General features: G+C 41.2%; 1 protein-coding gene across 2 annotated transcripts in view; it reads right to left on the minus strand.

Annotated features, from left to right (window-relative positions):
* The window catches only part of ZMYND12 (zinc finger MYND-type containing 12), a 34377-nt gene that overhangs the window by 1733 nt on the left and 7746 nt on the right, over nucleotides 1-24898 (minus strand). The window contains exons 1-6 of one of the 2 annotated variants that reach the window (XM_090269237.1): nucleotides 24580-24705; nucleotides 13155-13296; nucleotides 11499-11670; nucleotides 5994-6163; nucleotides 4130-4252; nucleotides 2867-2978 (exon numbers count right to left, since the gene is read on the minus strand). In XM_090269237.1, coding sequence (XP_090125363.1) covers nucleotides 2867-2978; nucleotides 4130-4252; nucleotides 5994-6163; nucleotides 11499-11670; nucleotides 13155-13296; nucleotides 24580-24689 — 829 coding nt within the window. In that variant the 5' untranslated portion in view covers nucleotides 24690-24705. Of the gene's footprint in view, nucleotides 1-2866; nucleotides 2979-4129; nucleotides 4253-5993; nucleotides 6164-11498; nucleotides 11671-13154; nucleotides 13297-24579; nucleotides 24706-24898 lie in introns of those variants that run through there. The other variant, XM_090269238.1, reaches the window with a different exon arrangement.

Consider the following 24898-nt stretch of genomic DNA (forward strand, 5'->3'; position numbering starts at 1 on the left):
CATTGTTTTGTTCAACATAACTTCATTATAACATTAATGAGGGGAAAAAATGATTCTCAGCTGGAGCCACTCTGTGTGTGGAGTTGGCTCATATCTGTGTGGGTTTTCTCCTGGTCCTCAGTTTTCCTCCCACATCCCAAAGATCTGTACATTAGGTGACTGGTGTGTCTAAACTGTCCCAGTCTGAGTGGGTGTAGATGTGTGCATAAGTGGCCCTGCAATGAATGTGATTCCTGTCCAGTGCAGGTGCCTGCCTTGCGCTCTGAGCTGCCAGGATGAACTCCAGTCACCTGTGACCTGGAACTGAAATAAGTTGTTTGGAGAATTATATTACTTGTCTTTATCTGTCTTAAATATATGTATAGCTCACACTTATTTAATGTTTAACATGAGAAGTGTTGTGACTTCTGATCAAGCCAGAGGCAGAGGTAAATATGCTTCCCCTCTCTGTGCAACCACAGAAAGACTTACAACTAGACTTCAAAACACATAACACCCAGAACTGTCAGAAAATTGAGCTGTATGGAAGTCCAACAACCAAGGATTTAAAGAAGCCACATTCATCCAGACAGGCCATGCCACCAAAGACAGAGAGTCAAAGCAGCTCTACCTAATCCAAATAAACAGACACAGGGAGGCTACCAAATTGAGGAGACAAAGAAACATGGCCCAAATGGAAGAACAGAACAAGACCTCAGAAAAAGAACTAAACAAAATGGAGATAACCAACCTATCAGATGCAGAGTTCAAAACACTGGTGATCAGGATGCTCAAATAACTCATTGAGGATGGCAACAAAATTAAAAAAGACCCAGGAAGAAATGAAGATTACACTAAGTGAAATAAAAAAAAATCTACAGGGAACCAACAGTGGAGGGGATGAAGCCAGGACTCAAATCAAGGATTTGGAACATAAGAAAGAAAGAAACATCCAACCAGAACAGCAAGAAGAAAAAGGAATTCAAAAATAAGAAGAGAATAAGAGACCCTAGGACGTCTCCAAATGTTCCAACATAAATCATAGGACTGTCAAGAGAAGAGGAAGAGCAAGAAATTGGAAACTTATTTGAAAAAAATAATGAAAGAAAACTTCTCTAATTTGGCAAAGGAAATAGACATATAAGTCCTGGAAGCACAGAGAGCCCCAAACAAGTTGGACCCAAAGAGGACCAAACCAAGATACATTATAATTAAAATGCCAAAGATTAAAAATAAAGAGAGACTCTTAAAAGCAGCAAGAAAAAAGAAGAGAGTTACCTGCAAAGGAATAACCATAAGGCTATCAGCTGATTTCTCAAAAGAAACTTTGCAGGCAAGAAGGGACTGGCAAGCAGTATTCAAAGTGATGAAAAGTAAGGACCTACAACCAAGATCACTCTATCCAGCAAAGCTATCATTTAGAATGAAAGGGCAGATAAAGTGCTTCCCAGACAAGGTAAAGCTAAAGGAGTTCATCATCATGAAGCCCTTATTATATGAAATGTTAAAGGGACTTTTTTAAGAAAAAGAAGATAATCAAAGCTATGAACAGTAAAATGACAACAAATTTTCAGCTATCAACAACTGAATCTAAAAAAACAGACTAAGACAACAATCAGAACATGAACAGAATCATAGATATGGAGGTCATTTGGAGGGGTACCAGCTGGGAGGGGTAAGGGAGGAATGGGGGAAAAGGTGCAGGGAGTAAGAAGCATAATTGGTAGGTACAAAATGGACAAGGGAATGTTATGAATAATATAGGAAATGGAGAAGCCAAAGAACTTATATGCTGATCCAAGGACATGAACTAAGGACAGAGGGGGGGATTGCTTGAGGGAATGGGGCTACCCAGTGGAGGGGGGCAAAGGAAAATATTGGAACAACTGTAATAGCATAATCAATAAAATATTTTAAAATATTAGTAGTATTTGGGTCTTTAGGAGTTTGGGGATGTTTTTGCTATCAGAAATATGACATAGGGACTTAACTCTTGTTCATATCAATTAGCCTGTGGTAAAACTGGTTTCATTATACATTATTTTGCCTGAAGTCACAGTTTCTAAGTACCTATCAAAGACACTAAGTGAGGACTAACTGTGTTAAGCTTAGAGAAAAATACAGAAAGGATCTATACCATAATGTTAAGGTTGTCTATCTTTAGATACCTATGATTTCCAAGTTCTCTGCTCTAACATGAACTACTTTTATCATAAGAGAAAGCTCAGTAAAGTTACTAATTTTTTAAACCTTAACTCAAAACCTCTCCCGTAAAGTGTCTTCTCTCTTCAACAATTATTACCCTTTTGTTCTGGTGCTAGGCTTACAATATGATTTGTACCCATAGAAATTTTCTTTTCGTATTTCAAATAGGCTCTGTCTCACCCACTACACTGTATGTCTTTTTAGCACGAACTAGATCCTCTGTCTCTTTATTATCTCAGAGGGAATGATATTGAACAGTGCTACTCAACACTCAGCTCTTTGCTGAGCCTGGGGATGGTGAGATGAATCAGAATCATTGCTGCCACTGAGAAGCTCACTGTCCAGTAAAGGAAGAGGAAAAGGCATCAGGACCAATAAGTAATGTGACTTCTGTATTGAGTCTGCCTTGGCTTATGTGCTTTGAAGGGATAACACATAAATGGATGCACTACAGAAATCACAGTAGGCTCTGTCAGGGTCTCTTTTCTTCCAAATCTGTCCCCTGAAAGGCTGTGTGTGATGTTAGAAATCTGAATTCTGGTAAAATCCCTTTGATCCCCTGTCTCATTTTTCCCATAGGCCAGATGGGAGAGATAGCATGTGCCCCATGACAGGCACACCAGCTCTTCCTCTTTGGGACAAAGCCCAGGGACTGAGAGGAAGTCACTGCTCTGCCACTTACCCAAGCCAGTGTCAGTCTCAAATTGTTTGCCCAGTAAATCTATTTGTTGGATGCGAGCCACTGAGAGGACCTGATAGTGATCATTCAAATATTTATCCCAGATCTCAGAGACCTGTTGGGAGAGAAGATGCAATCAGACAAGCAGGCCGAGTCTTAGCCATCGGACCACCGGCTGGAAGGGCAGCAGGGGGAAACTTAGCAGCCCAAACAGGCCTGGCCAAAGTGAGTGTGACGAGTATCAGGTTGCAAAGGGCATGTGACTGACCTGCCAACAGCCCTGGTGGGGTCTAACGACAATGGCTACCATTTGTTGAGCACATACAACTAAACCTTTACATCCTCACAACATGCAATTGAGGTATAGTCTTATTATCCCCATTTTACAGAGGAATAAACAGAGGCTCAGAGACGTTAGGATCACACCTGACTTTTGGTAAGAGCTGTTGTGTGGCACAGCCAGGAATTAAATTCAAGTCCGTCTGACCCTGAATCTCATTCCTTTTCAGCTACACCACAATGTGTCTTCCTCACAAGTGGGCCTAAAATACGAATAAACAGTCACAGCATGAGAGCCTATATCACACACAGAAAGGGTTTCTTTTTTTTTTTTTTTTTTTTTTACTGTGTGGTTACCTCTCACTCGTGTCCCCAACTGGGGACCTGACGTGCAACCTAGTCATGTGCCCTGACTGGGAATCGAACCAGTGACACTTGGCTCGCAGGCCGATGCAAATCCACTGAGCCACAGCAGCCAGGGCCTCAGAAAGGGTTTCTTGCTGTGTGAGGTGTTACTCTAAGAATGCAACCAACCTTTTAACATATTAGAAACAGTTTAAAATCTTTCACATGTAAAGATGGAAATTTCAAAGTGCATTCATATTTTTTATACCTTCATATGACCTTTTAACAATAATTTCCCCTTAAAAACCTCATCTCCTTTTCTGTCGCATACCTCAATATGCCCACATTATCTTGGTCCTGTGGGTATGACAGAGCATATGGCAATGTATCTGGAGGGGTTTGGATCTTACTGACCCATCACTTATTATTTGTTAATCATCCTATGGAGTCTAAGGATTAATCCATTTTGGTAGTGAATAAACAGGAAGAAAGAAAATTGGAATATATCATACATCAGGCTATGTAAACTTGGGCAAGTCACTTTATCTCTCTGTGCTTCAAATTTTTCATGAACGATCCATCACCAGTTGTAAGATACAAGGCCTAAGTGTTAAGGCTCAGCTCCCATATTCCCCAGCTCACCTTAGTGTACAGTGGGTCTGCCAGGTCCATCTTATTAAGGCCATAGAAGATATTAGCCAGGTGAAAGTAGCCTCCTGAGGTCCTGATGTCCTCTGTTCCAAATGCACAACTGGCAAAATAAATCTATAGCAGAAGGAAGAAGGTGAGTGCTTGGGTTCTCTTTGCAAGTCATTAATCTGATTTTAAAATAGACATATCCACAGTATATAAAGAACTTCTACAACAGCCCAATTAAAAATGGGCAAAGCCAGTCAGAGACAGACAAATATCATATGATTTCACTCATATGTGGAATCTAATGAAAAACCTGAACTAACATGCAGAATAGAGACAGACTCATAGAGAGAAGACTGACAGTTCTGCAGGGTGGTTAGGGGGTAAAAGGGTGGAGCAAAAAGGAAAAAAGACTAATGGACGTGGACAACAGTGTGGTCACTGTTGGAGGGGATATAAAGGGGATAAGTGGTAATTGAAAAAATATGATAAAATATAAAAATTTTTAAATGGGCAAAGATCTGAATAGACATGTCTCTAAGAACATATACCAATGGCTAATAAGTACAAGAACTAAGATACCACGTCTCACACACTGGAATGGCTCTAATCAAAAAGGCAGAATACAACAAGTGTTGTCAAGAATATGGAGAAAATGGAACCCTCATACACTGCTGGTATGAATATAAAATGATGCAGCCTCTGTGGAAAACAGTTTGGCAGTTCTCAAAAAGATAAACACACAGTTACTACATGACTCAGTAATTCCATCCTTAGGTATATGCCCAAGAAAATGAAAAGATATATCCACACAAAGACTTGTATAAAAATGTTCTTAGAAGCATTATTCATAATAGCTGGAAAGTGGAAACAACCCAAATATTCATCAACTGATGAGTGGCTAAACAAATTGTGGTATATTTAGATGATGGACTAGTCTGCCTTGGCAGCCGTCCGTCTCGAGAGACGATGGTGTAGCTTCTTAAGAGTCTATCTGCACCGCTGAGAATGGCTGTGCAGTCCAACTCGGGAGTGACACGGTATCTGTCTCCTCCCGTGTTGAATCGACATCTTGCGATGACGCTGGAGTGTCCTCTCCAGTGGAGCTGAAGCTACAGAGCCTGGGCAGGGTGATATGGAGGGTCTGCTGTTGCCCATGCAGCAGACCCCCCCTCTCTTCGCAGCTGAAGTGTCCAAGGGAAAGACGGAGTCAATACAGCTTGGCTTCAGGTGCGCCGCAGGAGTTGCCGGTGTTGACTACAACGTCAAACCGCCTTAGGGACTCCGGCTCCGGATTTTCTGTCGGGGTTTACTCCCTTAGCCTTTCCCCTGAAGAGGTATGCCGCAAGGCAGCGGAGGTTTTTTGGAGTCAGAGTTTTCCTTCTCTGGATGGACTATTACTCAGCAACAAAAGAGGTGAAATATTGATACGCACAACAACATGGATGAATCTCAAAATACTTATGCTACGTGAAAGAAGTCAGATGCAGAAAACCACATACCAATCTATTTATATCAAAAGTCCAGGAAAGACAAATCTAGACAAACAGAAAGTAGCTGCCAGGGACTGGGAGTGGGAAAGAGAATTGACTGAAAGTGGATATGAGGGATCTCTTTGGGGTGATAAAAATGTTGTAAAACTGGATTGTGCTAATGGCTGCATGACTCTTAAGCTTACCAAAAAAAAAAAAAAAATCACTGAATTATACACTTAAAGTGGGCGAATTGTATGGTATATGTCAATAAACCTGTGTTCATTTGTTTTAACTAGGCTGAGGAATCTGAGCTTAATCTAACTCTTAACAGTGTGGCAAAAATTGAACAGAGCTGGTCTCAGAAACATTCAGGTGTTATAATTTAGATTGTTTACATCATTGGCCAGATGATAGCGGGCCTCCTCATAATTTTTCTTAGCCATAAATAGAAGTCCTAGGTTCCGATGCAGTAAAGAGTGGGTGGCATAAGAACATTCAGTTGATTTGAGGACTGTCCACTGGGCTTGAGATAGATATTCCTCAGCCTGGACGATCCGGCCCAGACCTGTCCAAAAGAAGGAAAGAAGATTGTAATTCATGATGAAACATGTCATCACACATTCACTAATTTACTCATTAACTCATACATTTCCCAACGCACAAAAAGTTGTTCATGAAGGTTTATAGCAGCCTAATCATAATAGCACCCCCCAAAATAGAAATAATTTAAATGTCCATTAAGTGATGAGTAGAAAACAAAATGTGGTCTGTCTGCATCCATGAGTAGGCTATTATTCAGTTATGGAAAGGAATGAGGTACTGACACATGGTATAACATGAATGAACTTTGAAAACATTACATTAAGTAAAAGAAGCAAGACATAAAAGGCTACATAGTGTATGACTCCATTTACAAAAAATGTCCAGAATAAGCCAATCCATGAAGACAGAAGGCAGATTAGTGGTGTCTAGGAAATGTGGATATGGGAAAATGGGGTGTGACCGCTAATATGGATATGGGGTTCCATTTTGGATTCACTAAAATGTTCTGGAATTAAATGTAGTGATTGTTGCACAATCTTCTGAATATACTGAAACTGCTGAACTATACTTTGAAAGAGTGGATTTTATGGTATATGAATTACATGTATATGTATGTACCAGAGCTTCTGTTGAGTGATGGGGATTCAAAGATGAATCAAAATCATTACCTTTGAAAAAGTTATAGTTAGGTCGGGGAATGAATATGTGACATGAAAACAAATATATTTATAAAATAGTGTAAGTACAATAATAGTAACATCATAAGGTTCAGAAGTGGTGGAGAGTACGAAGTGTTTTACTCTATGGACAGGATAGACAAAAACACTGCATGGGGAGAGGTATGGTCAGTGCTTGGACCGAATGTTGTGTCTCCCCAAAATTCATATGTTGAAGCCCTAATCCCCAAAGTGATGGTTTTTGGAGGAAAGGCCTTTGGGATGTAATTAAGTCATTTGAATGGACTCCTCATTAGTGTCTTTATAAGAAGTATAAAGGATTAGTGCCTTACTGAAAAGAGACACAAGAGAGTTCATCTCTCCTGCGGCTATGTGAGGACACAGCAAAAAAGCTGGTTGTCTAGACGCCAGGAAACAGGGCCTCACCAGACACCAAATCTGCTGCTAGCCTGATCTTGGACTTCCAGCCTCCAGAAATGTGAGAAATCAATGTTTGTTGTTTAAACCACCCAGTCTATGGCATTAGTTATGGCAGCCAAACTAAGACAATCAGGAAAGCCTGAGCTGGGCTTTGAGAATGAATAAAAGTTTTCCAGACAGAAGAGAGAGCATCTTAGGCAGAGGTAACACATATGCAAAGGCATGGATGTATGAAATGGTGCGCCATGTTTGGAGAACTATATATTGGTCTGTGGTGCCAGAGCACAAATGTGTAAAGGATAGAGTGTCAGGAAGTGAGGTCAAAGAATTAGGCAAGGGACAGATTATGGAGAGCTTAGTAAGTTGTGTAAAGACCTGGATGCATGTGGATAAAAATTAGAGGGTTTTCAGAAAGTAAGAAAGAATTAGATTTAGATAAAGGCTCTTTTGGAGCCAGCGTGGAGGAGGAACCAGAGGGGTGAAAGAAAAGTGGAAGTCTCACTAGAAGACTTTTGAAATAGTTCAGGCAAGCACTGTTAAGAGCCCGAGCTAAGACAGTGAATGAAAATGGAATAGACGTGAAGAGACATTTAGGAGCTAGAATGCACAACACATGGTTACTGAGTGGAAGTCCTCTTTCTTTCTTTTTTTTTTTTAATTTATTGATTTTAGAGAGGAGAGAGAGATTTGTTTTTCCACTTAATTTATGCATTTATTGATTGATTCTTATATGTGCCCTGACTGGCAACCTTGGTGTATCGGGACAACACTCTAACCAACTGAGCTACCTGGCCAGAGCCTCTAATATTTTTATACTGTTGACACTGAAGACCTTTTGTTTAGTTGTAAAAATACATAACAGCTGCCTGCCTACCAGCTTGCCTCCTAGGGAGCTTGTCAGAATTGAATAGAAAAACCACTGACAGCCTCTGCGGAGCAGAAGGCATCATGTGATGGATGCTGCAGCAGAAGTGGCACCAAAAAGGGTCAAGTGATGAGGATATAAGCAACTTGTAAGACAACCTTCTGTTCTTCGTCCTTCCTCCCAGGCCTAGTTCACTTGCAAGCATTATTTCATTCCAGTTGTAATCATTTGTCACTGATTTAAAGGAGGAGAGGTGAAGAAGCAGTCTAACAAAAGAAAGCAAATAACTTGGTTTGACTGAAGCTCAAACTAACATGGGAAACTAAAGTGGGAAAACTCTAGATTAGAAGCAAGAAGCGTAGGCCCATGAACCTGGTTCATGGCAAGTTATATCTTCCATCTGGGTTTTGTCTATAAAATAAGTTTTATATTGAGGTTCTTTCAAATTTAAAAAAAAGCAAATGACTCTTAGCTGAGATGGCTTAGATAGAGAAAAAATTAGTAGAGGGCATTTCCACATACTGGAAATTTAAAATTTTCTTTGTCTAGATCTCACTCAAGGAGGCAACGCCAAACTAGGATGTACCCAAGGCCAAGCTGAACGAGCACCTAAACAAGAATGACTCCCAGAGGAAAAGGCACGCTTTGGGAGAAACCCAACAACTACGACGCTGTAAATTTAGAGAGTGGGATATAGTGAGGTGAGAGGAGTGGGCTGTTTTAGGCAGAGTGGGTAACTACAGGCATGCCCTCTTACACGCAGTGCTTGCCTGGAGAGGTGTGGGGATGGAGTGGAAGTAGTCGAGGGATTATCCTAAAGGCTACTTTAATATTACATGGAATAGAGAAAGGAGAGTCAATTGAGGAGCGGTGACACTTGTCTGAAGGCAGGACCATAGGCTGCCTCTGGGTTAGTGGCAGGTCTGAGAAACATAATGGGGGAAGGTTTTGCATGGCTTGGTGATGAGCATGAAGGAGCACAGCACAAAGCAGTTGCAGAGATTCTGAGGTGTGGCTGTGAGGTGCCCGGGGGAGAAAATGGAACCCACAGTTCCTGAGGGCCTGCTCTCAGCCGTGCACTATGTGAGGCCATTGCATCTGTGATTTAGGTCTGCCCACAGCCCTGTGAAATAAGTATCCAAGGAGGAACTTACAGAGCAGGAAACTTCATTCACTCAACCGCATTTTCATCTAATCTATTGAGTACATGTTAGTGAATAAAACACATGATCTCTGACCTCAAGGATCTTATATAATAAAATGAAGTAGGTACACAATAAACTAACAAAAAAAAAACGAAGTGCTATGAAGGAAATGAACAGAACACAGTGATCAAGGAAAGCAGGGAGAAACCGACAACAATTTGGATGATTAGGGGACAGCTCTCTGAGAAGGTGACATTGAAGCAGATACATGACTTGAAAAGAAGCCACCCATGTACAAGGAGAAAAGAGCATTCCAGACATAAGGAGCAGTATGCATAAGAGCCCTGAGGTAAGAAAGAGCTTGAGGCCTGGAACCATCCAACCAGTAAAGAAAGAGCTGGAGTTTGAACCCAGGTTCTCCTGCTTCCAAAGCACTAGCAACAGTGGGGGAAGATGAGTAAGGCGGCTCCTCTTTGAAGTGTTATTGAAAATATCATTTCTAGATGATTATAATTCCCAAGTTTTACTTTAAAAAAGAATGTGCTGAATACTGGTTATTTTTCCACTCCAGCCTGAAGGAATCCCTAAAATGAGAAAGAGGCAATGCGCAAGAGATGTGACTTATTTAGACTTTCAAAAATGTTGGCAAAGTTTCAAATCAATGTCTGTGGGAGCTATAGTAAAACCTTCCATTTAGACAGAACTTTCCAGCTTGCAAAGCACTTTCATGTTCATTACACACAAACTCATTTAATTCTCAAAACAATTCTGTGAAGAGGACTCAGATTCAACAAATGCTGTGGGAGGGGCTTTTGAGTACTTTCTCTGCAGTAAGTACTGTTCTGGGCATGAAGACATAACGAGTAAGAACAGATGCACTGAGGAGATTTCTGCGGGCCCACACGGGTGACCAGGAGTCTCCACTCCCCCTTTCCCCTTCCCTTTCCTTCCCTTCCCTTCCCCATCCCTTTGCTCTTACAGACCCTTTGGTCTGGAAGTTTTCTCTTACCTCTAACCCCTTATCCTCCCTTCCTTAAAAAAAAAAAAAAAAAAAAAAAAAATAGATGCCCTTCCAGTTCTCAATAATCTCATCAATTAATTTATAATTATTGAAGTACCCAGAAAAAAGAAAGAGGTTTCTGACTCAGGCTAGGGGCTTGGGAAGGGTTTCTAGAAAAGGGGGTAGTAACACTTGAAACCTGAAGAATGAATAGGAGTTAGGGGAAGGAGAGAGGAAGAAAAGTGAGAAGGGGTGGGGTGGGGGGCTAAAGAAGAGCCTTCCAGAACAAGGAAGCATCATAGTGCCTCTAAAGAATAAAAAGAAGCTCTGACCTGTGTGGCTTAGTTGGTTGGGCATCATCCTGCAAAGTGAAAGTTTGTGGGTTCAATTCCCAGTCAAGGCACATGCCTGGGTTGCGGGTTTGGGCCTTCATGGGGGGCGTGTACGGAATGCTTTTTTTTTTTTTTTTAAGTGGCTGGTAATACGTGAAATGTAGTAGTACAGTACCTAAAATATTGTAGATAATAAAAAATGTTCATTCCTATCAAAAATGCTAATTATTTTCTTGTTGCAACCAGCATGAGGTATGTCTGCTAAGACTATGCTCCCTACTCTAAAAACTACCTCTCATCTACAGGAGCAGGTGTCTATATTTCTGTTCAAACTATGTGACCCTGACACAATGGTAGGTAAAGGTAGACAGATATCACCTCCAAGCTGAGTCAACACAATTTTCTCTTTAGGAATTGAAAACTGGAAATCAGATGCTAATTAGTTTCTATTACCCACCTTGAACCTGGAAGACATGCAAATTCAGCTACACTCGACATTTTGGGGTAGCTGTCTTCTGCAGTAAGCATAGGCTAGAAAAATCTGGTCCTCAGAGATGGAAAACAAAGCAGACATGGAGAAACAGAGGCAAGAGATGAGGCACCAGAAAGACACTGAGCACCAGCCTTAGTTTGTCGCAGCATCTGATTCTAGTACCTCATGAAGCTTCAATTCCCTTACGACGCTCCAGCGCCCTAACAGATTTCCTCCTTTTGCTTAGGCTAGCTAGAGTGGATTTCTGTTAGTTGTAGCAGAAGTCCATGACATCTCATTCCCCACCACGTGCCAAACTTTTCAGCAACCCTGCTCTTCCACAAAAGGTGTCTTGGTGCCATGGCCAAGGCTAGACTCTTTGGCTACTGGGATGACCCAATATAGCACTTCTTGACTCCAGGGGGGCTCAGGTCAGTTCCACTTACCAAGGCTAGCCTCGGCCAGCAGCAGGTAGGCAGGCACAAGCTCTACCGAACTGAGGCCATGCACATTCATGCGGAAGCGAAGAGAATGCAGAGCTGCTGGCACAGCATCTTCATGTTTCCCTTCAAAGAGATATTTCTGGGCTACGGTGTAGCAGAATTCAATCAAATGCATCTGTGGAAGAGAAAACTAGGCCATCTGAGACAGGCTAAAGGTTAAAGACAAAAGCCGATATACCGTACACCTGGAGATAAAGCCAACACCTAATGAACTGGTTGAGGGCACATAGTGAGCCTACCTGTGTTAACGTAGACACAAGACCCAAAATAGGTGATACAAAAAGGCAAACTCTAGACTGTGAGTTCCGTAAGCTCCAAGGACAAATGTATTTTCATCTTAGTTCAGTACTTGGCATAAATGTGTTCTCAATAGGAAATTATTAAATGAATACAGTATTATTCTTCTATGTAGAATAAAAATTTAGTTTAACAAGTGGTCATGCCTCAGAACAATCTAAAATTTTTTGCCTTTCCAGCCCTGGCTCGTGTGGCTCAATGGATTGAGCGCCAGCCTGCAAACCAGAAGGTTGCTGGTTCGATTCCCAGTCAGGGCACCTGCCTGGGTTGCAGGCCAGGTTCCCAGCTGGGTGCATACGAGAGGCAACCAATGTATGTATCTTTTACACACTGCTGTTTCTCTCCCTTCCTCTCTCTCTAAAAAGAAATAAATAAAATCTTTAAAAATAAAAATAGATAAAATTTTCTGCCTTTCCATTTCAGTTAATTTTAAGAGAATTTTCCTTCTGGAGTTACCCTCCTTAGCTAATTTAAGAAACAACTTTAACTCTGCATTGTTCTAAGGCCACTCTCAAAGTGTCACCACACTAAAATTGATGAATCTGGCAGTTCAAGACCAGATTTATAGAGTGCTTTTTTTTTGGAAAAAATGAGATGCTATCAATGCCATAGTAGTTTTCCTAATCTCCTTTATGTATTCACTCCTTTATATAGTCATACATCATTGTTGACTTCCTACTATGTGTTCTTGTTACAGTACTTGACATATATAGGTATTATGGCTGAATTTTGTCCCCCCACAAATTTATATGTTGAAGCCCTAACCCCTAGTACCTCAGAATGTGACTGCACTTAGAGATAAGGTCTTTAAATGGGTAAGTACCTTAAGTTAAAATGAGGCCTTTAAGATGGCCCCTAATCCAATCTGACTGGTGTCCTTACAAGAAGAAATTTGGACAAAGAGATACCAAGGATGTGTGTGCAGAGAGGAAAAACCATATGAGGACATGGCAAGGCAGCCTCTACAAGTCAAGGACAAAGGCCTAGAAGACACCAACTTGCCAACACCCATAGCTGATCTTGGACTTCTACTTCCAGAACAGTGAGAAGATAAATTTCTGTTGTTTAAGCCACCCAATCTTTGATATTTTGTTATGGCAGCCCAAGGAGATTAATACAGCAGATACTCAGTAAATATGTGGAGAGCAACTGACTGAATGGTACTGAGGACATAAAGACACAAAACCAAGCCTGTGCCCTCACTAAGGTTACAGGTGAGTGATGGCGACCCAGTGCACCCTTCCTTCTGGGCAGTTTCACTGCACCCGTGAGCTCCCCCTGTAACTGTCCTGTAGGGCCTACCTGCCGCTGCCGCAGCTGTTGGAGGCCATGCTGCCGTTCCTCCTCTGAGTTGTAGAAGGGCATGGAAGTGCGCAGCGGAATCAGGAGCTGACAGATCTTCTCGTGGATGCTGCCCCAGTCAGCTTTCTGATGAACCACACCACTGACAGTAAAAACATGCACTTCATTATTGTCACTTTAGGCCTGACCTGAGATCCTGTTGGCTCTGTTGCTGGCCTAGCCCTAGACACTAGAAAAGTAAGCCCAACACTAACCAGGCAGGGCGCCCAAAGCCATTTTCACCCCAGTATCTTCTCTGTCTTGTGATTGCTTGATGGTGGAAAAACTGTTTGGGTGGGGAGAGGGGATGAAGGATGTTCTTCCTGCAGGCACAGGTTCACGTGGGAATGCTGTGGGTATTCTTTGTCTTAATTAATAACAACAAAGACAACTGTAATTCTACATTGTTCAAACATCATTTTAAAATACCTGAATTCTGCAGCTGAGGGATTTGAGGGGCTTTTTCTTGGGAAAGAGAAAGGAATTTACATTTGATGAGGCTCTAGGAGACACTTTCCTATAATTGGTGTCATCATGTTTCATGACTCTGGAGAGTACCACTTGTATTGTCTCCAGTGCCCCTGGGAGTGCTTTCACATAGAACAAATTGCGGATGCCTCCCAAGTCCAGAGGTGAAGCAGGTGGTCATGTATGTAACTACTTAACTTCTGAAAACAACAAAATTTGTTATTACTATTTTAAAGGTTAAGAAGCATAGCTGTGGGAGAAAATAAGTTCCGACTTCCAGCCAAGATGGAGGCATACACAGACATGCTGTGTTTCCCTCCACAACTAAGAAGGACTACAACTACCTAAAAACTAGAAACAACCAGAAGTTCCATAAAATCAAACTGCATGGAATCCAGCAAACAAAGATATAAAGAAGAAATACTCATCCAGACAGGTAGGAGGGGAGGAGCTGGGGCAGAGAGGACGCGGTGTGGTGGTGCCAACAGCTGTGGCAGCAGCAGGCCAGCTGAAAAGCACAGTCACACGTTTTAAAAAGTCAGGAGGGACATTGGGGAGCTTTCCCAGCTCCTCACCAGATCTCACAACTCACAGTGCCAGCACCAGGGAAAATCAAGCCTCATTGCTCCTGACTGTGCAGACCAGTGGGGTTTGGGGCGGAGGCAGAAACTATTGGTCTCTCAGCAGAGTCTGCTTGTTTAAAGGGCCCCCACAGTCCTAGAGTGTCCGCGGGCCCACCCACTCTGGAAACGACGGCCAGGGCAGCAGAGGGGCGCCAGTCTGGTGCGGAAGTGGAAGAGGTGCCTGGAAAAGGGGCGAGTGCTGGGCAGGCATCATTGTTCCCTCTCGGACCCCTCCCCCCCACACAGCGCCACAACGTGGTGAAGCAGGTCGCCCTGTACTGACGAATCCCTAAGGCTCCGCACCTTACAACGTAACAGAAGCAACAGCTCTACCTGGGACGTGGACACAAACAAGCACCGGAGCCTGTCAGAATGAGGAGACAGAGAAGTATGGCCCCAAAGGGGACACGGATCAAGATTCCAGTGGGAGAACTAAGCGACAAGGAGATACACAACCTAACAGACGCAGAATTCAAAACACTGGTGATAAAGATGCTCACAGGCTTGACAGATATGCTTGAATATGGCAAATGCATAAGGAAAGAAGTAAAGGCTATGCTAAGTGAAACGAAGGAAAATCCACACAAAACCAATGGTGAAGGGAAGGAAACTGGGGTCAAATCAATGATTTGGAACATAAGGAAAACAAAAAAGCAGTCAACCAGGGCAGAATGAGGAAGCAAGAATTGAAAAAAATGAGGAAAACTTCCCAAAGTTTGTGAAGGAGATGAACATACAGGTCTGGGAAGGACAGAGGCTCCTGGGCAAGCTGGACCCAGAGGGAACCACAACAGGATGCATCATGATTGAGATGCCAAAAGTGAAAGATAAAGAGAGAGTCCTGGGGACAGCAAGAGAGAGGCAGAGAGTTTCCTAGAGGGGGGTGCCTATAGGACTATCAGCTGATTTCTCAGAGGACACTCTGCAGGCAGGAAGGGACTGGCAAGCAGTATTCAATGTGATGAATGGCAACCTGCAACCAGGACTACTCTATCCAGCAAGGCTATCATTTGGAATGGAAGGGCAGATGAAGTGCTTCCCAGACAAGGTAAAGCTAAAGCAGTTAATCATCACCAAGCTATTATTATTTGAAATGTCAAAAGGACTTACTTAAAAAGAAGATCAAAAGTATGAACATTAAAATGAGGGGAGGGGTCTGAGAGATCAATGCCACTTGCTCAGCACTTGCCCCTTTTCCAGGCACTTCTACTTTGTATGGGACTGGCACCTCTTTAGTTGTTGCTCTAGCTGTCGTTCCTAGAGTGGGTGGGTCTGCGAACGTTCTAGGACTGTGGGGGCCCTTAAACAAGTGGGCTCTGCCAAGAGACTGGCTGTTTCTTCCTCCACCCCAACCCCCACTGGTCTGCACAGTCAGAAGCAATGAGGCTTGATTTTCCCTGGTGCTGGAACCATGAGCTGCGTGGTCTGGTCTGATGCTGGGAGTGCTCCCCAGGTGTCCCTCCGGACTTTTTAAAATGTGTGACTGCGCTTTCCGGCAGCCTGCCGATGCCACCACTGCTGCCGCCACCACACCGCATCCTCTCCGCCCCGGCTCCGCCCCTCTTACCTGTCTGGATGAGTATTTCTTCTTTATATATTCTTTGGGCTTCCATGCAGCTTGATTTTCTGGAACTTCTGGTTGTCTCTAGTTTTTAGGTAGTTGTAGTCCTTCGTAGTTGTGGAGGGAGGTGCAGCATGTCTGTCTAGGCCTCCATCTTGGCTGGAAGTCCTGCACAAAAATTTTTAATGTTGATGGTGTCCAACCTACCTTTCTTTGGTTCGTTGTGCTCTTGGTGTCATATCTAAGAACTGTTGCCTAATCCAAAATCATACAGATTTACAACTATGTTTTCTTCTAAAAGTTTTATATTTTTAGCTCTTAACATTTAGATCTTTCTTGTATATGGCCACCATATGGAAAGAATGATTCTTTTCCCAAATGAATGGTCTTGGCGACCTTTTTGAAAATCAACAGACCACAGATGTGTTTATTTTTGAACTTTCAATTCTATTCCACTGATCTGCATGTCTAACCTTAATTATCATGTTTTCTTCATTACTATAGCTTTGTAGTAAATTTTGAAATTGAGAAGTATAAGTTCTCCAGCTTTGTTCCTTTTCAAAACCATTTTGGCTATTCTGGGTCCCTTGCATTTTCACATGAATTTTAGGACCAGTATGTCCATTTCTGCAAAAAGGGCAGCTGAAATTCTGATAGGGATTGCATTGAATCTGTAGATCAATTTCGGAAGTATTGCTATCTTAATGATATTGTCTTCCAATATATGAAAACTTTTCAATTTACTTAGGTCTTCTTTAATGTTTTTCAACAATATTTTGTAGTTTTAGTGTATAAATCTTATACTACTTTGGTTAAATCCACCCCCCCCACACACACACACACAACGTTTGATGCTCTTGTAAATGGAATGATTTTCTTTTCTTTTTTCTTTTTCTTTTTTTGAATGGATTTCTTAATTTCACTTTCAGATTGTTCATTGCTAGCATATATAAATACAATCTATTTTTGCATAGCGATCCTGTAACCTTGCTATATTCATTTATTAGCTCAAGGGTTTTGTTTGTTTGTTTGTTTTGGCGGGTTCTTTAGGATTTTCACTATAAGATCATGTAATCTGTAAATCGAGGTACTTTTTCTTTTCCATGCTGGATGCCTTTTATTTCATTGTCTTTTCTAATTGACCCAACTAGAACCTCTAATTCAATGTTGAATAGAAGTGGTGAAAGCAACGTTTTCTCTCGTTCTTGATTTTAATTCGTACACTTTTAGTCTTTGACCATTAAGTATGATATTTGCTATGTGTTTCTCTATAGAATTTTTATAGATGCTCTTTACCAAGTTACAGAAGTTTATTTTCCTAGTTTGTTGTGTTTTTATCACAAATGGTGTTGAATTTTATCGAATGCTTTTTCTGCATCTATTGTGATGACCATGTGGATTTTGTCCTTTAATTCTATTAAGATGGTGTATTATATTGATTGATATTTAAATGTTGAACCAACCTTAAATTCCTAGGAGAAGTCCTAATTGGTCATCATGTATAATCCTTTTTATATGCTGTTGGATTTGGTTGGCTAGTATTTTGTTGAGGACTTTTGCATCATTATTCATATGGGATATTGGTCTGTAGTTTTCTTGTGATGCCTTTGTCTGGTTTTGGTATCAGGGTAATGCTAGTCACATAAAATAACCTGGGATTATTCCTTCCTCTTCTATTTTCGAAGAGTTTGTGAAGAGTTGTTAATTCTTATTTAAACATATGATAAAATTCACCAGTGAAGTCATCTAGTCCTGGACTTTTCTTTGTGGAATGTTTTTTTATTACTAGCTAAATCTTTTTAGTTATTATAGATAGTCTATTTTTTCTTGAGTTAGTTTGTGCCTTTTTAGGAACATATTTCATCCAGGTTTTCTAATTTGTTGGCATACAGTTGTACACAATATTCTCTTACAATCTCTTATTTCTGCAAAGTTGATAGCAATGTTCCCACTTTCATTCTGGTTTTAGTAATCTGAGTCTTCTTGGTCAGGTTAGCTAGATATTTGTCAATTTTGTTGATTTTTTAAAAGGACCACTTTTGGTTTTGTTGATTCTATTGTTTTCCTATTCTCTATTTCACTTTTTTGTGCCTAGTCTTTACTGTCTCCCTCCTTCTGTTAGCTTTGGGTTGAGTTTGCTCTTCTCATTCTAGTTTCTTAAAGTGGAAGGCTAGGTTATTGATTTGAGATCTTCCTTCTTTTTTAATGTGTGTTACAGCTATAAATTTCCCTCTGAGTACCACTTTCACTGCATTCTATAAGTTTTACTCTGTTGTGTTTTTGTTCTCTTTTCATTTCAAAGCATTTCCCAACTTCTCTTGTGATTTCTTTTTAACCTGTTATTTGAGTGTGTTCTCTCCATACATTTGTAAATTTCTCAAATTTCCTTGTTATAAATTACTAACTTCATTCCATTGTGGTTGAAGAACATACTTTGTATTTCAATCCTTATAAATTTGAGATTTGTTTTTATGCTCTAACATATGGTCTATCCCAGATAATGTTCCATGTGCACTTGAGAAGAATGTACATTCCTGGTGTTACTGGATGGTGTTCTATGCATGTCTGTTAGGTCTAGTTAATTTATACTGCTGTTCAAATCATATATTTTCCTTTTTTTTTAATTTTATTTTTTATTTTATTTATGTTTAGAGAGAGGGGAAGGGAGAGAGAAAGAGAGGGGAAGAGAGGGAGAGAAACATCAATGTGTGGTTGCCTCTCACACGCCCCCAACTGGGGACCTGACTTGCAACCCAGGCATGTGCCTTGACTGGGGATGAACCAGCAACCTTTGGGTTTGCAGGCTGGCGCTCAATTCACTGAGCCACAGCAACCACTTATACTTTCTTGCTGATCTTTGGACTAGTTGTGCCATTCATTATTAAAAGTGGGATACTGAGGTGTCGGACTATTATTACTGAATTGTTTATTTCTCCCTTCAGTTATGACAATTATTGTTTCATGTATTTTTTCACTTTCACCTTTTTTTAAAAAATTGAGTTAAAGTTGACATATAATTACTTGAGGTATTTTAAGACTGTTTTGGGTGCATATAATCATGGGTTTTTCCATTTCTATTGCTTATTACACATTTTTACTTAAATGTGAAAAAGTTAACTGTCTGGTTCCATTAATACATATTCCAAAATAGGTAACAATAATCTAGGACAGGTGTCAGCGAAATTTTCTGTGAAGGATCAGACAGTAAATATTTTAGCCTTTGAGAACTATATGGTTTCTGTTGCAACTACTCAACTCTGCTATTGTAGCACAAAAGCAGTCATAGACAATACAGTAGTCGCTCTCTATATCGCAGTTCATTTATTGTGGTCTCACGGTATTGCAGAATTTTTAAAAATATTATATTTAATTATTTATTGCAGATTTTTCGCTATATCGCGGGATTTTGCGGTAGTACATAAGTATGTTGTTAATGTTACGTAGGTTTAAGAGTGTAGAATAAATGTAAGGTTATGGGAAGCCGGTGTGCTTGGTGATGGCAAATGTAGCTCAGCCCCAGAGTGGAAAACCACTGGGAGTGTGGTGGCACACAGGACCCACTTCACACACCGGTTTTCCCACAGGGAACCAGACCTGCATTTATATAATAGTTAAAAAGCTTGCTTTCTGCTAAAGAACCCCCTCATCCTGGGCTGAGAACAACAGATGTTCAGTGTGTAACCTTGAACCAGTCTCTTAGAGCCTATTCTGGACCAATTTCTAAGAACAGGATGTGGCTAGACAAGTTATCCTTATCATCCATGCATGTGTAACATACTTTTCTCTAATATGTAAAAGTAATAATCATATAAGGCAATGATTGGCACTATGATTCACAATTTTCTTGGATGTAATCCACCTAAGAAATCAATAAAAGCTTGTTAAGGCAGGGGCAAACTGCGCTTTCTCCTCTAGAAAGTGGCCAGTTCTGCCCCTCTTCTCCACAGGATTCTTGCAGTCACTGTGCATTTATTCCCTCATCCACAACGCCATGGACTCTGCTGGTCAGAGGTCTGTGACATAAGGTTCCTACTTTGCAGGGGGCTCTAGAACGTAATACCGGTGATAAGTGAGAGAATACTTAATACATAGCATCCTCTCTTTCTTCCTCCTGGGATAACAGAAATGCAATAAAGTATTCTTTTTAAAAACTGGGACTGCTATCTTAGAAATGACTTAAAGCCTTTTTAAGGTTTTTCTGATAGACAATTATTGTAAACAAATCAATAAAAGCACTTAACAGTCAGGATATAAAAATAGTTGAGTTCCACAGAGTATTTATTAAATAGGAGCTTGTTGAGCAATGGTGTGAGCAATGAAAATATTAGCTTACTTAGCTACCTGAACTTTTGTTCCACTGACAGCATTTAACATATCCTGCCTTTCTAAATAAAGTGAGCTTCATTTATATATTTGTGAGCGCTCTCCTCATTCGTCTGTCTCATCCCCCAATACAAGGCCATGCATAAAAAAAGAGCTGAAAAATATTTTTTAAGTCCATGCTCCTGGTGAGCTAGACATGTTTTGTTTGGCCATTATCATGTTTTTAAACTGAATTTAGATATTTTTAGGCAGGTCATTAATTCTCCAGTACACCACAGATCCTACTGTTTCCTGCTATTGAGTATTACTTCACTGTTTGTTTTCTCTTCCTGGTCATTGAAGGCATTTTGCCCCATATGTTAAATTAAAGGAAAAATTATTGCAAATTACTCTTATTTCTATGCTGTGATTTGCTAACCTATAGTATTGAAGCCTCTTTTACCTGTCTGTAATGTTTCAGTGTATACTTTAATAAAATTCTTTTTTAAAAAGTATCCTACTCCCTGGGAACAATATAGAAAGATGTGCACAATATTGCACATAGTATATGAAATAAATGTATAGGAAAAGAATATTAGAAAATTCACCAAAATATCAGATTATTAATCTCTTGGTTGTGGGACTATAGATTTATTTTTCTTCTTTAATCTTTGTATTTTCAAGTTTTCTGCAATTAACATAAATTACATTTATACGCAGGAAAAAATTCTTTTGCCAAAACAAAAACTTTCACAAATTCAACTTGACTGTCCTTCCTGCTCTTTGAATTTGGGGTGAGGAAAAATAAATAAATATAGAGTGCCAGCTTGGTCCCAGGCACAGTGCTAGATGCTTTACATTCAATCATGAAAACCCTGTGAGGAAGGGGGTGGTAAAGCCCCCACTTTTAAATATGGAATAATTACCTCAGTTTGATTTTATAGAAAAATCTTGAAATCTCCAGGACACAATGATATAGAAATCTGGAGAAAAGAGGGGGGCAAAAAGAAGAGAAGTCTTGAATGAGAATGAAAAGCAAGGAAAGAAAATAATGGAGGGTGAGGGCAAAGGAAATGATTGTTTATTTATTCATGCATTCACCAAATATTCAGTTTCAACTATTTCAAGACACTTTGCTGGAGAGTGTGGGGCATACACAGATGGGCCTCAAACAGATCAAAAGATAGCATACATATGACAGTCCTTCTACACATGTTCCACATAATATCCTGTTGTAATGGAGCTTTATAAAATTGAGATAATATGCTTGCCAAGAAATAAAATGAAGGAAAATAGACATTATCTGTGAGGTACAAAGTAACTTCAAAATAAGTTGACAAGAAGAAGTAATTGCTTCTGGCTAGAGAGATGAAGGGGGACAGGGAAGAGGTGGAGAGATGAAGGGGAAGAGGTGGACGCTCATATTAGGCCTGTACCTAAAGTTGTTTCCTAGCCATCTCTCCCAAGTGGCCTGAGGCCCCTCAAACTGTCTCCCCAACCCAATTTGTCACCCACCACCTCCTCTGTGTTCCTTTCCCCAAATAAGAGGTTTATTATCCATTCAGAAGTTCATTTATTTAACAAACGACCACTGAGTGCCCAGTAAGTGTGGGCACTAGGTCTAGTAAAGGACAGAGTTATTAAACAAGTAAACAAAAAATATATAAAAGTACAGGCAAAGTGGAGAAAAATGTAAGAGAGAAAAAAATGAGAATATATAGATTGAGTTTTCTAGAAAACTTCTTTGAAGAAATAACATTTCTGAGAACTGAAGGATGAAAGAGAACTAGGAAGATTCATGGATGAAGGGGAGGTTCCCAGCAAAGAGCAAAGAAGCTGAGAAAGAAAAAGACTTGGCAAATTAGAACTATAAGTCCCTGTAGCTATATCAGGGAAAAGAAGGGGTGAGTGTGGTGGGAAATGAAGGTAGAGAGGTAACCAGGGCTTCGTGGTTTCTGTCATGCATTTTGAATTTTACAGTATTCCCTCACTTATCGTGGGTATTAAGTTCTAGACCCCCCCCCCGCAATAGGTGAAAATCTGCGAAGTAGGAACCTTACATTTATTTTAGTACTTATATATTTTTAAGGCTTTATAAACCCTTCCCACACACTTATAAACTGTTCCCAGTCCCTTATTAACCTTTTCCACACTTTTATAAACACTACTTATGTTCTTAAACATATTCTACACTCTTAAACCTATGTAACTTTAACAACATACGTATATAGTACCACAAAATCCTGCGATATAGAGAAAAATCTGCAATAAATAATTAAATATAATATTTTTTAAAATCCCGCAATACAGTGAGGCCGCAATAAGTGAACCATGATATAGACAGGGACTACTGTATTCTCAATGCAATCAAGTTACAGCAACCTAAACACAGATGCCATCCTTGCTCTCATGGGACACACAGCCTGGTGAGGAATACAAACCATTGAACAACTGATTTCAAACCATGTCATAAGTGATAGAGTAGGGGACACATCCCTGGCTGGTTTGGCTCAGTGGATTGAGCGTCGGCCTGCGAGCTAAGTGTCGCTGGTTCGATCTTCCAGTCAGGGCACATCAGAGAAGGAAAACTCTGACTCCAAAAAACCTCCGCTGCCTTGCGGCATACCTCTTCAGGGGAAAGGCTAAGGGAGTAAACCCCGACAGAAAATCCGGAGCCGGAGGCCCTAAGGCGGTTTGACGTTGTAGTCAACACCGGCAACTCCTGCGGCGCACCTGAAGCCAAGCTGTATTGACTCCGTCTTTTCCTTGGACCCTTCAGCTGCGAAGAGAGGGGGGGTCTGCTGCATGGGCAACAGCAGACCCTCCATATCACCCTGCCCAGGCTCTGTAGCTTCAGCTTCACTGGAGAGGACACTCCAGCGTCATCGCAAGATGTCGATTCAACACGGGAGGAGACAGATACCGTGTCACTCCCGAGTCGGACTGCACAGCCATTCTCGGCGGTGCAGATAGACTCTTAAGAAGCTACACCATCGTCTCTCGAGACGGACGGCTGCCGACGAGGGGACACATAGACTGTTGTGGGAGCAAGGAGGATGAATATCTAGTTCAGCCTGAGAGAGGGACCACTGCAACCACTTCTCAATCAATCATGTGGCCTGTAGTGTCTACCTTCCAATCTATTAACACCTTCCACACTGCTTCCACACAAATGAGAGCATGCCAAGACCACCCATGACTTTCCAGAGGGTAAATTCCAAATGCTTTGAGCTCACGTCACTGTTTGGTCCTAACCTTGATCTTCTTGGTTTAGACTTCTACTACTACCTATCACATTGATTTTCAAACTTTTTTTAAATAAACCCATAGTCTGAAATACACTTTACCAGTCCAAACACACATACCCACATAAAAACGCTAAAAGTTTCAAGAGACAATTAAAGTAGGATTATTCTGATACTTTGTATTCTATTATTTTCTTAAAATACTGGTTCTTGCTCAAGATCTCCCAAAGGGTCCTGGACTGCAATTTAAAAATCAGTGACTGCCCCCTCCACTACTATCTTTTCTACCCAGCTCTCAATAAACTGTTCTTTCATCCTTCACCCAGGCAGTCCTGGGAGCGCATACCCTTCCTTCTTCATTGTTCATTCACCTAGCAATTTCCTACTAACATTTCAAGACTCGGCTCAAATGTTCCTTCTTCAAAGAACCTCTCCAGATACTTCCCCAATCACCATTCTTCCATCCTTTCCAGTCCCAGAGAGTAGCACACCCTGAGTGACAGCACTTGTCATGGAGGGTGCATTATAATGACTTTCGTTTTTAAACAAGCTCGTCTGCTCTGACCCAGGCTTCTGAAGTCAGGAACCTAACTGTTTTACCTCAGGTTCAAAATAGGGTCTAATCTAAAGCAAAGGTCAAGGGATGTTACACCGAATAAATGAAAACTGATCTCATCCAGTACGACATTCCCCAAACCCTCACCGTCTTGGGGGCACGCCAAACTAGCCTTCTTTCTATTCCTCAAACACGTCCAAGTCTTTCCTCCTTACTGTGCCACTCTTCCCCCAGCCATTTCTATGGCGGGCTGCTCCTACTTTACTTTCAGATCAATAGTTTACCCTCCAAGAGGCAATCTGTCCAATCTCCCATCGCATTTCCTTTGTCTTTATGTCATTTATCACTCTGAAACTGTCTGGTTTCCTGTGTGCCTTTAACGCATCTGTTGCATTCGAGTATGTTGTTAGGCATGGTCTGCCGAGTTCCCTCAGTGACTTCACCTTGAACAGTGCATAGCGTACAGTAAGCGCTCAACAAAGTATCTGCTGATGAATGGCGAAAGAAGACGAAAATGAGGCACAGAAGTCTTAGGGACCTGTCTTGAAACCTCCTAACGAGAACCTAGGCCCCAACCGGCGATTGGGAGAGAGGGAGTTGAGGCGCCTAGGGGCCACATTTCAGGGCCTACCAGTAATAAGTGACTGTGCAAGCCGTGCACACCCGCTCGGCTGGAGCTTCGCACACCTCACAGCAGAGCCGGCGGCCCTTGGGCACAGCCAGTGGGTAGATCACGTTCATGTTGCAGCCAGAGGTGTCAGGCTCTAGGACGGTTGCCTAGCGATGATACGCTGGACGCAGGTGTCACGTGATCACTACGGGGCAATCGCTTTCCCAGCATCTCAAGGACGGGGGGCGTGGCTTGACTAACATAACTGTGTGGTTATACATACATACACACGTCCCAACCCAGACACACACACACACACACACATACACACACACACATA

The sequence above is a fragment of the Furipterus horrens genome, unplaced genomic scaffold (genome assembly GCF_987537825.1).
Source record: "Furipterus horrens unplaced genomic scaffold, mFurHor1.1.pri manual_scaffold_3, whole genome shotgun sequence".
Classification (NCBI taxonomy): domain Eukaryota; kingdom Metazoa; phylum Chordata; class Mammalia; order Chiroptera; family Furipteridae; genus Furipterus; species Furipterus horrens.